The 14,554-nt window shown below is 31.5% G+C and overlaps 1 protein-coding gene across 1 annotated transcript; it reads right to left on the bottom strand.

Moving 5' to 3' along the window:
• Positions 1-3,570: 3,570 nt before the first annotated feature.
• On the bottom strand, positions 3,571-14,340 carry LOC140438781 (uncharacterized). The gene is made up of 3 exons (XM_072528430.1): positions 12,669-14,340; positions 12,036-12,473; positions 3,571-4,349 (listed from the first exon to the last, which is right to left on the bottom strand). Exons 1-3 carry the CDS (start codon positions 14,338-14,340, stop codon positions 3,571-3,573), a joined length of 2,889 nt encoding a protein of 962 aa, XP_072384531.1.
• Between the last annotated feature and the right edge of the window lie 214 nt (positions 14,341-14,554).

Raw genomic sequence — 14,554 nt, 5'->3', positions numbered from 1 at the left:
ACGGATCACGGATCCTCCCCTCTAAATTTATATTCTTGTCAAAACTCAGAGACATTGCAATTCTTGACGAGCTGTACGCTGTTGATGGTTTATTCAACTCGGTTTGATACTCCTGTTTGATTTTTAGAACCATCTGTATAAATTACTGTGTAATCCACAAAGTTGCTGAGTATAGATTTTACTAAACTATTGTTTAATTGATTTGATCCTGTATATTTAGGAATTATGATTTTTGGTTTTTTTATCAAATTTTTGTACGGGAATCTCTAAATTGGTAGTAATTTTTTTTGTATAAATCTGTATAACTCCTGGTTTCAATAAATGGATCTGTAAGTGGGGGTAAATTTTTTATTTTCAAATATTTATTAGTTAAATTTTCAATGTTTAATAAAGCTATTGAGATTTGTTAAAAGGTCTGGCTTAGTGTTTCTCATCTTTATACTGTATTTTTGTGCTGATAGTTGTCTACGTAATTTTAATAGGATTACATTACACTCTGCTAGCATAACGTTTGTAGTGATGGGAAGACCTGGTTCGTTTCGGTGACCCGGGTCTTCCAGGTCATTCATCAAAATGATCCGTTCATAAAGATCCGTTCATATGAACGACTAATTAAATTTGTTGTGTAAAGGTCAAGTGTGTACAGTTTAATATTGATAATCTTTTTGAGAGTATATGAATTAATGATAATGCAGGACCCGTTCATAGAGATTCGTCATTCCTGTCATTTCTTGTTTTTTCATGGTAAATAATGGCGAATAATGGCGGTGTCTTTTAAAAATCGGGCATATTTTAAATGGAAATTACATAAAAAAGAATGTTTTGCACCGAATAAAAATAATTGCAAAATTATTAGTAAGTGAAGCAGAATACATTGATATAAATTTCATCTCCGTAGACATCGTTTCGTCTTATTACACTATGGTTTGTTTTTTAAACAGGAGGAGTAATTCAAATTTTCCGCGCCGTAATGTTTGTTTGTAATTAGTCCAACCGCAGTGAAGTTAACTCCACTAAATTATGACATTTTGACACTAATGACATTTTTGTGAAATTTTAAATTTCAAAATTTATATCGACGATTTTTTGTATTTTCTGCGTTATTCCTTACATTTTTAGATTTTTCGTTTGTATTTATATAAAAACAGTTCTTTTCAGAACTATTTAGCGACATATTAGTGTTATTAAGATAACAATATGGATTCAATGCCAAGTACTAGTGGTAATTCTTCTCCACCTAAAAAACGCCGAGTAGAGAAAAATAACAGCCACGGTAGCAAAAATAAAACAGGCAACAAGTTAGTTTTGCAGAATAGTTATAGTTAAAATCAAGACTTACTAAAGTAATGTGCTAATTTTAGGTGTTGCGAATTCAACTGAATGCAATTTACTGAACAATTAAAGAATATAAGCAGACTGGAACAGTAAGATGTTCTAAAAATATTGGCGGTCGACCTTCTATTCTTGCAACATACGATGAAAAAGTTAAAACATCTGTACGCCAGATAGTACACAGCTTCTTTTTCAAGAATAAAATGCCTACAATAAAATTTTAAGTGAAGTAAACAACCGCCCAGATCTTCCAAATATGTGTCGTTCATTATTATATAAATTCTTGAAGCAAATCAATTTTAAGTTAGTAAATATAGGTTAGACACAATATATAGTAAATAAAACGTGCAACCCAAAAAATATATTATGTCTGAATTAGGGAATCAATTAGGAGATAAAGAGCTTTAAAAATATTTAAAAATTACTGAAAATATCGATTTTTTCCTATTTTCTCTGCTTATAACTTTAAAACTATTCATTTTGTAGCAGTCGTACAAAAATAAAATAAAGGTAATGATTAAATTTTCTATTATATGAATAGAGGTTAAAGATGTCTTAATTTATTTCCCTTGCTGCAAAATAGCAATAAATACCATTAATCCATTAATCATTTCCATCAATCCATTAATTCAATTAATCCTAAAAATGCTTTAATGTTGTTAAAGTAACAAAATATAACTACTTATTTTTTCCTATGTTGTAGACCTTTTAACGCTCTAAATGCAAATTGTCTCATTTGAAAGCTGTATAATTAGTTTGTTTACAATCTTTGTTTAACTAAATAGTCGTTATTTGATGAAGGAAATATAAACACAGATGACATATTCTTCTGGGGCGAAATCAGAACCGCTGAAACTGATAAATACCCCGTCCGGTAAAAAAAAATTAATTTGTTTAAACAAAGATTGTTTAAATAATTATAGACCATTTAAATGAGAATATTTCTATTTATAACGTTAAAATGTACATGTGTCGTAGTAAGTTTTTCTCAAAAAAAATTCCACAACGTACCTACAAAGAAATACCTATGTTGTTTTATTTTGTTATAAATAAATTAATTTATTACAACAAAACTAAAGCGTTTTTGGAATTTAGAAGTGCGTTAGTTAGAAAAAAATTTATTTATTTATTATAATAAAATTAAAACATATTTGGAATTTGATAATGCGCTATTTAGCTGGCTCTACTCGAGTTACTTGGGATTAAAAAAAAATGAAGAAAATTGCTCGATTGGAAGCTGAGAAAATGCATTTTTTTTTATGTATACCGATTTTGAACTTTGAAATTAAACTTTCTTCAACCTATTTTTTTTGAATTTTTGATATTTTTATACCAAATAATCGCTCAATACCGATTGCTTTTTGTTGTGTACTGTGTATGTAGTGTAGAATGAAATATATATATTACTTGAAAACTACTTTATCTTAATATGTAAGTACAATACTAAAAACTATTAATCTAATATGAATCGGACCGGGTTGTAAATAATAACAACAGTATAAGAAATACTACCGACTTTTATTATCACTCCAAAACGTAATGCAAAATAACATTATATATTAAATAGGCCATCGTCGCGTCTGTCGTACTGAGTTTTCCCTCAGCTGATTATGACGTAATCGCACTGCATTGTTGCCAATACATCACACTCCTCCCTCCTGGATGAATTTACTCATCATAATCCTCCAAATACCTTGGAGGTTTTCTTATTCGAGCAGGTGGCTTTTTAATTTCAGCGGCCTGCTCTACAATTTCTGGTTCTGGGTCCACAAATTCGTTTGGATGCAGAAACAACGGTTGCGGAGTTACTAGTAATTTTATTTCCATCGAGGTTGACGGTGTAGCTTCGTCTGTTGTTTCTTGGTCACACACACGGGTTCTGATTTGGTCAGAATGACGACGTAAAATTTTACCATCAGGGGTTTGAACTTTGTAGCTTAACGGTCCCGTGGTTTCAATTATTTTTTAAGGAAGCCACTTTTGACCACCTGGAGCAAATGACCTTGCAAATACAGTCTCGTTTTCTTAAAACATCTGGGTACTGTTTTGTAATAATCTTTCATCTCTTGCTCAGATAACATCTCTTTTCTAAAATCGGGCTGTAAACGATCAAATAATGAGCCCAATTTTCGCCCCATTAATATATCTGATGGGCATCTCCCTGTTGTACAATGGGGTGTAATGTGCTGAGTAAGGAGATATCTGTGCAATGCTAACTGTATTTTAGTTTCTTCATTACTATCTGTCATTTTGTGCATTTTTTACATTTTGTGTATTTTTGTTTTTACGTAGTAGATAAGGAGTATATTCGTCTGAAAATTTAATTTTCTCATCAGGCCAACCTTTCCAAGCCAACTGCAAAACTTTAGATAACACTGGGTCTTTCTTAGTCTCATTGGCAATGTCTTTGGCACAGATTAGTTTTTCTGGGATGTTCTCAAGAATCAAAACGTCATCTGAGCTTGGTGGTTCTGGAGCATGTACCTTTTGTGGCAATCTGCTAAGAGCATCTGCATTCTGAATTTTTGAACCTGGTACGTAACATAATTCGTAATCATAAGCAGATAACATAAGAGCCCATCTAAGCATTCTGGGTGACAGTATCTCTAGAACACCTTTTTTCGGATTAAAAATACCCAACAATGGTTTATGGTCCGTTCTTATGCTTATTTTCCTGCCATATACATATTCATGGAATTTTTTAATGCCCGATATTATGGCCAGTGCTTCTTTGTCGATTTGGAAGAAATTTCGTTCAGTAGATGATAGAGTACGACTATGGTACGCCACTGGATATTCACGTCCCTCATCATCACGTTGACTAAGCACACAACCTACCCCGTAAGAGCTGGCATCACACGTCAAAAATAAATCTTTTTGTTCACTGTAATGTCCACAGGTTCTTTCGCTAAAATTTCTTTTAATAAATCGAAAGCTTTTTGTTCTATGAAACGCCACTGCCAGGGAACGTCCTTTCGGAGCAGTGCATGTAACGGATTCGCAATTGTTGCCTTGTCCTTTAGAAAAACATGATAAAAATTTAAAAGTCCAAAAAAAGCTTGCAACTCGGTTTTATTGGTTAGCGCAGACGCATTAGTTATGGCCGCGATTTTGTCTTTAGTGGGGCGTAAACCGTCTTCACTAATTTGAAAACCAAGAAACTCTATAGTTTTTGGGATCTTACCGGGGGACCCCGGTAAGATCCCAAATCTGTGTTAAATACATCTGGGTATTCTTCTGAATAATTAATAATTGATAAAATTTGACTTACCCCAGCTATGGTTAAACCTAAACTATCAAACCAGTCTCTGCCGAGTATTCTGCGCGATTTCCTTCCGTGACTATGAGAGGAAGTGTCGCTGATCTTGGACCTCTTTTTATCTCCACTTGACACTTACCCAGTGTGGGTATCACTGTGTTTTGATAGTCCCGTAAAATAACACTGGATTTATCTATTTTAGGTCGATTTTCACTCAAGATTTCATAGTAGGTTGATTTGCTTATCACTGAATAACTCGCGCCCGAGTCAACCTCCATTTTCACTTTTTGGTCATTGAGTAGCACATCTACTAAATATTTACCGGTAATGCTATCAGACGTCACGTTATTTAACGAAAATTCATAGTCACTACTTTGATAAAAAAACACTCTTAGTGTTCCGCGAAACCGGCTCGGTATTGGACGTAGATTCCACGGTAGTCTGATGTACTTTGCATTTGTGATTTTGGTCCTTCTTTTTAGCAAAACAAGCTATTTCGATGTGTCCAACTTTCCTGCAATAGGAACAGGTTGATTTAATGTGTTCACAAGTTTCAGGAGAATGTTCTTTTTCGCACCGAAAACATTTCTTCCTTTCATGATTAGCTAATTATTGTTTGAACTGGCCCAGTTGATTTTTACGAAAACTTACCGCGTTTACATCTGCGCTCGACTCACTTTCTCGTAGCACTGCCAAACTTTCCACAGCCACCTCGTGTGCAAGGCACATGTCTTACGCGTCCTTAAGTTTTAACTTATCACATCACCATCACCACGTATCAAAACACTGAATACCTGTAGATAAGCATAATTTATAGTTTATTCTTATTAAAACAACTCAAAGATGATAATGTAACATCACAAAATGCTTTGTTATTGATGGTAAATGTCTTATTGGAGAAAATATATTTCATCTTCTTCTTTAGCTATCGCTTCTTAAGTTTCTATAATGGCTATGTATTACTTTTTCTATATTGTAAAATGCTAAAAACCCAAAATATGTAGTTTATGCAAGATGGTACACCACCACATTTTAGAGAGAAGGTAGTTAGAACATACTTAAATACAACTTTTCTGAACGTTGGATTGGTCGTGGTAGTCATATTCCTTGACACTGTGGTGAGATATTGATATAATTATTTAATTCGTCAAAAATCTGAAAAAAATACTTATTCAATAATTATTCACTACGTAAATTGTTCACCCATTTTTATTAGGACAAATAGAAACTAGAGCACAGGTATTGAATAACACATATGTGTCCTGTTTCATAATACTTTTGCTACAAATCTAACCTGAAAGACCCAGCATTTTTACAAAAACATCATCGTTGTCCTAATAACCAATATTGTTATAAATATAGTAAACACACAGGCAATTTAGTTCAGCATAATATTAGTTCGTTAGTAAATCATAATAGTCCATTTGTTCGAAATGTAATTATAGTTACTCGTAAGCTGTAACGTAATCATATAAATAAGTAATGTCATCGATATGTTATTCCGTGTGTATATAAGTAACCAATGAACGAGATACATCACAGTTTAATACATTATTTAACTACTTCGACAAATAAGATGTAGTTCCATAATATACCATAAGATTTGGATATGTATCCAAAATAATATATTCATCCATTATACATTATAGCCACCACGTAGCCTCGAATTTAATCCGCTTGACTTTGGTGTATGGGGCACATTAAAACAACGTGTCTATAACAATCCCATAAACATTCGCAACCAACTATGGGAAGAAAGAAATACTGCATCAGTTTCTTTAGAAGCAATGATCCTATTTAATATGAGACGATCTTTTCTGGAATATATTGACAAATGAATTAAAGAAAATGGACGACATATCGAACACTTACTTTGGCAAAAAGTTATGTTATTTAGTTTAACTATTTCTTAATTTGGTTTGTAAACAAAATGTTTTGATTATGACTCCAATTTAACATAAAACATAAAATGTTTTATGTAAAATCCTATTATTCTGTTATTTTGTCAAATACTATTATTAATTATCTTGCTGATATATTTATTTTATTTAATATTTCGTTAACTATTAACTTTAGTTAAAGGTATTTTATACCAAAATTCAGAAGTATTAATGTTTTTGTCTATTTTTTCTTCGTTGCCTGGAGTAATTGCCTTAGATCAGAATTATGCAGCGAATTTTTAAAATGCGATTATCTTAAAAACTGTTGAGTTGTAAAGTTATTAACAAGTATACCTTTTTTTTGTTAAAATAATGTATCTTTAATATTTTTTATCCTAAATACATGTAACTTAAAGAGCAAAAAAGTTAAGTGCAAATTTATACCACATATGTGGAATAAGTGGCGCCCTCTATCAGTTACATTAAAGTGTGCATCAAATTATAATTTCTCATATTTAAAAGTACCCAGTTGTAAATTTTTATACATACATGTTTACAAACATGAAAGTTATAGCGAAAAATAAAATTTTAATTTTGCACTTTAACACCCTGGATCTTTCTTAATATCAACATTTTATTAAAGCAATTCGGCTTAAATCGTAATATTTTAAAGTGTAGAATCTACTGTTTCTTTTTGTACAATTACTTAAGGACCACCCTGTATAATTTCAAGGATTTAGTTTTATTCTGATGCTCAACTGTCACCAAAGCCATACCTAAAACATGTAATTCATTTTTACAGTAAGTAGCTAACTTTATATTAGTATTTTGTAATTGTAATTCAGTACAATTCTCATTAAATACATTTTTGTTAATAATACTGACTACAGCATCCGAATCAATTTCAAACTGTATTGGTTTGTTATTTACTTTCAAATTAATAATAAATTTATTTTTTGAATTAGTTGAATGTACATTTAAAATTTCCTCAACAGCATTTATGTTTTTAGTTTTTAAACAAACTTTTTGTAAATGTCCTTTTTTTTTTAAAATTACATAGGTACCAAATTTTTCTGGTAATTACTTACATTAGTGAGGATAGTCGGATTAGTCTGAAATTTGGACAGTGGATTATGTTTTATTTTTTATTCACTTTTCAATCTATACATTTTTTTACGCTGAGCTATAGTTTTTCTGTATTTCGCATTTAAAAAACTGATATTTTGGCATAAATTTCAAGATGCCGCCGCCATTACAGCTGCTGTCAATGATGTGCGTATGCGTAGTACATACTTCTTGATCCAATGTTGCCACACTTTTTTTATAAATATATTGTTTATTGTGAACATATTAATTCTCAACTTCTCAAGTACAATCATAAAGGAATAATGATAATGAGTATCATTTCCGTTTTCTGTTTCTAAGGGATTCATATAACTGTATTTCATTTGTTATTCACTTATGTTATTACATATAGATTATAGTTTATTTTGTTTTATGTTGTATTTAGTTGGATGCATTAGTTATTAACTTCTTTATTAATTTACATAGTTAGATGTAATTATATTAGTTAAGATTGGGTTTTAATTTGTTTTTTTTTTTTTTATTCTTACCCCATTTTGCTTATTTAAAGTACACCGTAGCGTGTTTAAATTCAACTTTCAAAAACGCGCGTGTTTTAAAGTTACCCTGTCAACATCAACAGTTTTAAATATTGAGCTGACCTGACAGGAGTACAAAACTTGTAATGTCAAACAAATAATATAGGAATAAAATATTAGTAACAAATATTTCAAAAGCTTTATTCAAATATTTGGAAATCTCAATCGTCCCAATCTTTTAAATGAATGTGAAAAGTGCAGTTGGTATTGTTTGAAATATTTATACTTCCGTTTTTTCAATCAGAGGAATTGCTGTTCAAATTTATACTAGCGACATTCTCGGAAGCCAATAGGGTTGTTCTTCCATTAATGGCACTTTCAATAATGTTTGAAACATTCTTCTCATTCTTGTTTTAAGCAATATACAACCAGTAAAAACAATATTATTCTGATATGACAGATTGTAAATTAATTTTTGTTTTTCCCATTTCCATAATAACGAAAGGTATACTGATGTACATCACAAATTCAGCCATTTTACATTATTAGCTCTTATTTCAATTTTTTGTAGTAATAATACATTATTTTAAAGTGTACCAATAAAAAGAAATGGCGTAAAGTATTCGTGGATAACTGGTCTTTAAAACACTTCCTAAAGTGTTTTAAAGACCGCAATATCCACTTATACTTAATATACTATACTGTTAACGAATTTTGCAAAAATATTAATGAGCCCAATTTCCGTTTTTCAATGCCGTTGTCATCAAACTGGTGAGTATTTCGTTTTATGTTCTATTTTGTTGGATGCATTAGTTATTAACTTCTTTTTTAATTTAAAGTTTTAGATATGATTGGATTAGTTTAGATTAGGTTTTATTTTGTTATTTAATAGTTAATAATGATTTTTACAAAAACACTAATTCTGCAACTTGACAACAGTGTTTAAAACGTAATTTCAATATATTTACTCCGCAAAAAACTATGTATATGTGGCAACATTGAACCTGCGCAGAATATTGTATATATATTGTGCGCAAACCATCGAGCAAAAAGACAAAAGAGAGAATGTAAAGGTAGTGGGGGCAAAAATATTGATAGGCAGGAATTGCCATCTTGAGAGGCCATATTAAACAAGGAAAGAGAGACTCTTTCCTTGTTTAAGAAATCAAATTTAGTTGGGTTATGTTATTGCTGATGTTATTGTTTGTCCCAACTGTCACACGAAAGATTATTTGTATTTTCTATTGAAGTTTTTTAACAATTGTTTCACATTTTAGACTATTATTGTTATTATTTAATTAAAACTTTATTATGTTCTAGTGTTAAAAAAGTGTATTATGTATTAATATTATGTAATATTAATATTATGTAATATAACAAATAAATAGATAAATTAGAACCCCTACACCACTGTATGATTATTGTGAAGTGTCATGAAATTTAAATTTGGCGCATTCGCATTTCCGGATATGTCCGCCATCAGAGGCCACTTTTTTGGTCTCCTTTTCATAACGATTAGATTCCCTCTTTTGTCTTTTTGCTCGATGGCGCAAACGCGCTTGACTTGTTTTTCCAAATAAATTTTGGTCATTTTACAATATTTTATATTTTTGGATAATTTAACGGGGAAAATAATTGGTATTTACAATTGATTTATAAATTTTATGTAACTACTAAGGCTATTTCCTATTTTGATAACATTTTTCTCTTGTTAATTTTTGATTTCCTATACTTTTTATGATTTTTGCCTTTTTTCTATTTTTTGCCTTCTACGTAAACATGAAAATTTTGCCTTTTTTCTATTTTTCAGGCTAAGTCCAACAAAAATGCGCATTTTTAGGGACCCTCACTAATGTAAACTAATACCATTTTTCTTTTTACATTGAATGGCTAAATGAGAAGCATCCCTACAACGATAACATATACCTGTTTTAGTGTTTGAACTAGAATGTGTAATATTTGTACTTGAATTTACATTTGAACTTGTATTAGTATTTTGTTTACTCTTATTGAGTTTTGAATATTTTGAGCAATGTGATCTAGATTTATTAGATTGTAAAAAATTAATTGAATTATTGTAATTTAATTGATTACTGTCCTTTTCTGATCGTTTCCAAACTACTGGCAATCTCTACTGCTCGATCCAAGTCTAGAATCCTTGTTTCCAAAAGTCTTGCTTGTATTCTTTTGGAACGTAATCCAAAGACATATTGGTTCCTTATCACAGATTTTAGATATGCTTAAAAATTGCAATTTATTGCTGTCTTCTGTAATGCTAGTAAGAATTCTTGAACTGATTCTCCCTCGCCTTACTTTCTGGTTTGAAACCTGTAAATTTCAGCAATTTCCAAAGGGACAGGATTGTAAAAATTGTCCATTAGTGTAATAATTTCATTCTATGTTTTATCCTCTGGTACTTACTTGTCACATAGTGTATCATAGGCTTCAGGACCCATATAATGTAATAGATTTTTTTTACATCCTTTATTTATTGTAATCTGTTTCTACAATAAAAAACAGTAATCAATAATTTTATCACGTAATTAACACAGGAGAAATTCGTCCAGTGACAAAAATCCTTTAAGATAGATTTCTAATATGTATAAATATTTGAAATATAAATAACACTTTACAAAGACATTTACTAACATATTAAAAAAATATAGCAATAGTTAAAATACACACACAAATATAAATTGTATATATAGTATAATTTGAAGCTATAAAATGATAGTGTATACGTTTATGTAGGTAATGTAATGAAATGCAAAACCTTTATAAACTAGGTTTTAATATACAAGAAATTAGCATTGTTTTGTTTGAATGAATAACATGACAATTACATATGACATTAACTAAAACTAAGATGACAAATGACAAACACAGTTCACAGACCACAGGACATTCACCCCAACTTTATTTTTGAACAAAGTCTTTAAGGTAAGCAGGAGTCTTTCTTTCCCTGGTACCTCTTCTAATAAGACTGTCTTTATTTTCTTCCTTTAAAACACTTTCGATATTACCTTGATCTTCTATCAAGGTATCGAGGTCTTCTATGGGTTATCAACCATGGAGGAAGCGCAGCTCCATTTATAGCTTTTCTGGAATGATGAAACATTCGCTCATGAGGGGTACTGTTTGTAGATGTACACAAAAGAGAACGAATTGAATGAAGAGCTATCTCAACTACTTCTTCCCACTGTTCAGTTTTTAAATGTTTAGATTTTAAAGCAAGAGAAATAGTTTTCCATATAATTCCATTATATCTTTCTGTCTGGCCATTGCCTTCAGGATTGTAAGATGTTGTTCGGCTTGTAGGTATTCCTTGTGAATGGAGAAATGTTTTGACTTCTTGAGACATAAATGCCCCCCTTGATCTGAATGGATATAACTAGGCATTCCAAATAAAGAGAATAAGTTTGTAAGACACTTCACAACAGTTTTCGCTGAAACATCTTGACATGGATATATAAAGGGGAATCGAGAATATTCGTCAACAATTATTAGGATATATTTGTTATGAGATCTAGATGGAAGCGGTCCTTTAAATCCAGAGACAATCTTTCAAAAGGCGAAGTAGCTTTAATTAATCTCCCTTGAGTTTTCAAAAACTTTGGTTTTATTTCTGCACAGATAGGACAGCGATTGGTCATTTCACGGACTTTATCAATAGTATATGATAAGTTACGTGTCTTTATCCAATGGACCATTCTGGTGATTCCTGGATGACACAAGGATTGATGTAGTTCAAATAGACTTGGTCGAGGATTTATTGAACAGCTCACTCGTGAGAAAGTATCTGGCACTACATTCTCAACTCCTGGTCGGTACTGAATATCGAAACTGTAGCATGATAATTCAAGGCGCATCTGATAATCTTCTCATTTTTTATCTTACTAGTGTGGCACGTATTGAACATAAAAGAGACAGACTTTTGATCAGTTATAAGTCGAAAATGTTTACCAATCAAGAAATGTCTCCATTTTCTAAGAGCTTCCACTATTGCATAAGCCTCTTTTTCCACTGATGAATGATTTCTTTCACTTTTTAATAAGGTTCTTGAAAAGAAAGCAACAGGTCTTCCTCCTTGGCTAAGAGAAGCAGCAATACAAACATCTGAAGCATCAGATTCAATGATAAAAGGAATCTTGTCATCAATCGTAGTAACGGCTGAAGAAATAATTTCAGATTTAAGAATTTGGAAAGCTTCAGCTGCTTGTTCTGTTAAAGGAAAAGTATTGCATGTGACTAGTTTTTGTATCTTTTCTGAAAATTGTGGGATAAATTTGGAATAATGTGCAAACATTCCGACAGCTCTCTTTAGTGATTGTGAATCGTTTGGTAAGGGTAACTTCTTTAATGGTTCAGGTCTTTCAGGATCAGGTTTTAAGGTCTGATTTTCTATTTGATAACCCAAAAGTTTGATTGAATTTAGTGTATAAGAACTTTTATTTTGATTTATTGTTAGATTGTATTTCTTCGCTACTTCCATAAATTTATTAAGATTTTCATTATGTTGTTGTTGATTTAATCCACAAACCGTAATGTCATCAAGATATGCATATACACCTTTTAAATGTTCGGATTTAATAATACCATCGATAACCCTTTGAAAACAAGCCACTCCGTTGGTTATCCCAAAAGGAATCCGGCAAAATTGGTATAGTTGGCCGTTGGCTTCAAAAGCAGTGTATATTTTCTCTTCATTTTTGATTGGAATTTGATGGTATGCGTTTTTAAGATCAATAGTACTGAAGACAGAATATCTTGCTACGTTTCTAACAATATCTTCAACATCTGGAAGAGGATAGGCATCTAAGTAAGTAAATTTATTAATCGTTTGTGAATAATCTACCACCATTCGCTTTTTGTGTGTTTCACTTTTTGTAATAAGTACTTGTGCACGCCAAGGAGAGTTGCTTTCTTCTATGATTCCATTCAATAGCAGATACTGTATCTTGTCAGATATGAATTTTCTATCTTCAGTTGAAAATTTTCTTGATTTAGTTGCCCTCGGTTTGCAATCATTTGATAGATTGGAGAATAATTTGGGTGGCTCTATATTTAAGTATGCCAAACTACAAATGTTCGTGCATATACGATCTATACGATCAATAACTAAAGGCATTTTTGAGCCAGCAAAAGTAATTTCTAGAGAAGAATGTTGTTTAAACAAGTCATGACCTATAACTACATCAGCACATAAATCTTGAATTATTGATAATTTGACATTTTTATAGGAATGTTCGTTTATTTCTAAATTAACAAAGCAGTGTCCTGAGATAGTTGTTCTGAGTGCTGTTGAAGCCATTATTATGCTTGCATGGCTTCTAAATGTTTTCACGTTTATAGACAATGCATAATTCTTACTGATATATGACTCAAAACTACCTGTGTCTATTAAACTTTTAGTTGTATTTCCATTCACCTTTATCTCAGTAACACTTTTAGATAAGCATTGAGGGGCAGCAGCAAGATTTCTAACATTGCAACTAGATGTAGTAGTAGCTAAAACAGCAGCTGATACTGAATTGGGCATCTGAAGCCGACATACCTTGGAAAAATGTCCAACTTTCGAGCATTTCTTACAAACTTTGTCTCTAGCAGGGCATAGGCTACGAGGATGCCTTTCAGTTGATCCACAAAAGTAACATTTCCAACTTTTCACAGCAGCAGAAGTATAATTAGTGTGCTCTCTGGTTTCGGAAGAAATTGCATTAATAATTTGTACAGGAGTTGTATAAGCCTCAGAGTGTTTTGAAGCTGACTCCAGAGACTGGGCTTTCACTATGGCATCTTGCAGAGTAATAGTGTTGTTTTCTAGTAAACGTTGTCTTATGTCATTAGAAAGAATGCCATTAATAAAAGAGTCTCTTATATAATCTTCTCTATTTTGGTCTGCAGAAACGGCAGGAAAATTACAGCCTTTGGAAAGCACTTTAAGATGTTGAACATATTGACCTATATTTTCACCAGTTTGTTGTTTTTTTGTCATTAGGATATGTCTGGCAAAAATTTCATTTTTGGGTTTAACAAAAGCTGCTTCGAGAATACTTTTGGCTTTAGAATACTTTCTACAATCAGAGATGAGTTCATAGATATTGTTGCTCACGTAATTTACCAGTAGTTTGAATTTCTCCTCCTCTGAAACATCAATCACAGAGGAAATAAAGTTTTCAAAGGTAGCTTTCCAATGCATCCATTCTTGAGACGATCTAGGAGAGTTAGGATCTGCATCGAATCTGTCTGGTCGTAGTAGCTTATCCATATTTGATATTTCTTGTATATTAAATTGTAATGAAATGCAAAACCTTTATAAACTAGGTTTTAATATACAAGAAATTAGCATTGTTTTGTTTGAATGAATAACATGACAATTACATATGACATTAACTAAAACTAAGATGACAAATGACAAACACAGTTCACAGGACAGGTAAATGTATAGAAAGGCTAAGGGATCACGGCGTTTTAGTCTTCCT

Source organism: Diabrotica undecimpunctata, chromosome 4, assembly GCF_040954645.1.
Source record: "Diabrotica undecimpunctata isolate CICGRU chromosome 4, icDiaUnde3, whole genome shotgun sequence".
Taxonomy (NCBI): Eukaryota; Metazoa; Arthropoda; class Insecta; order Coleoptera; family Chrysomelidae; genus Diabrotica; species Diabrotica undecimpunctata.
The sequence above is the reverse complement of the archived record's forward strand: the minus strand, read 5'-3'. Positions and strand labels throughout refer to the sequence as shown.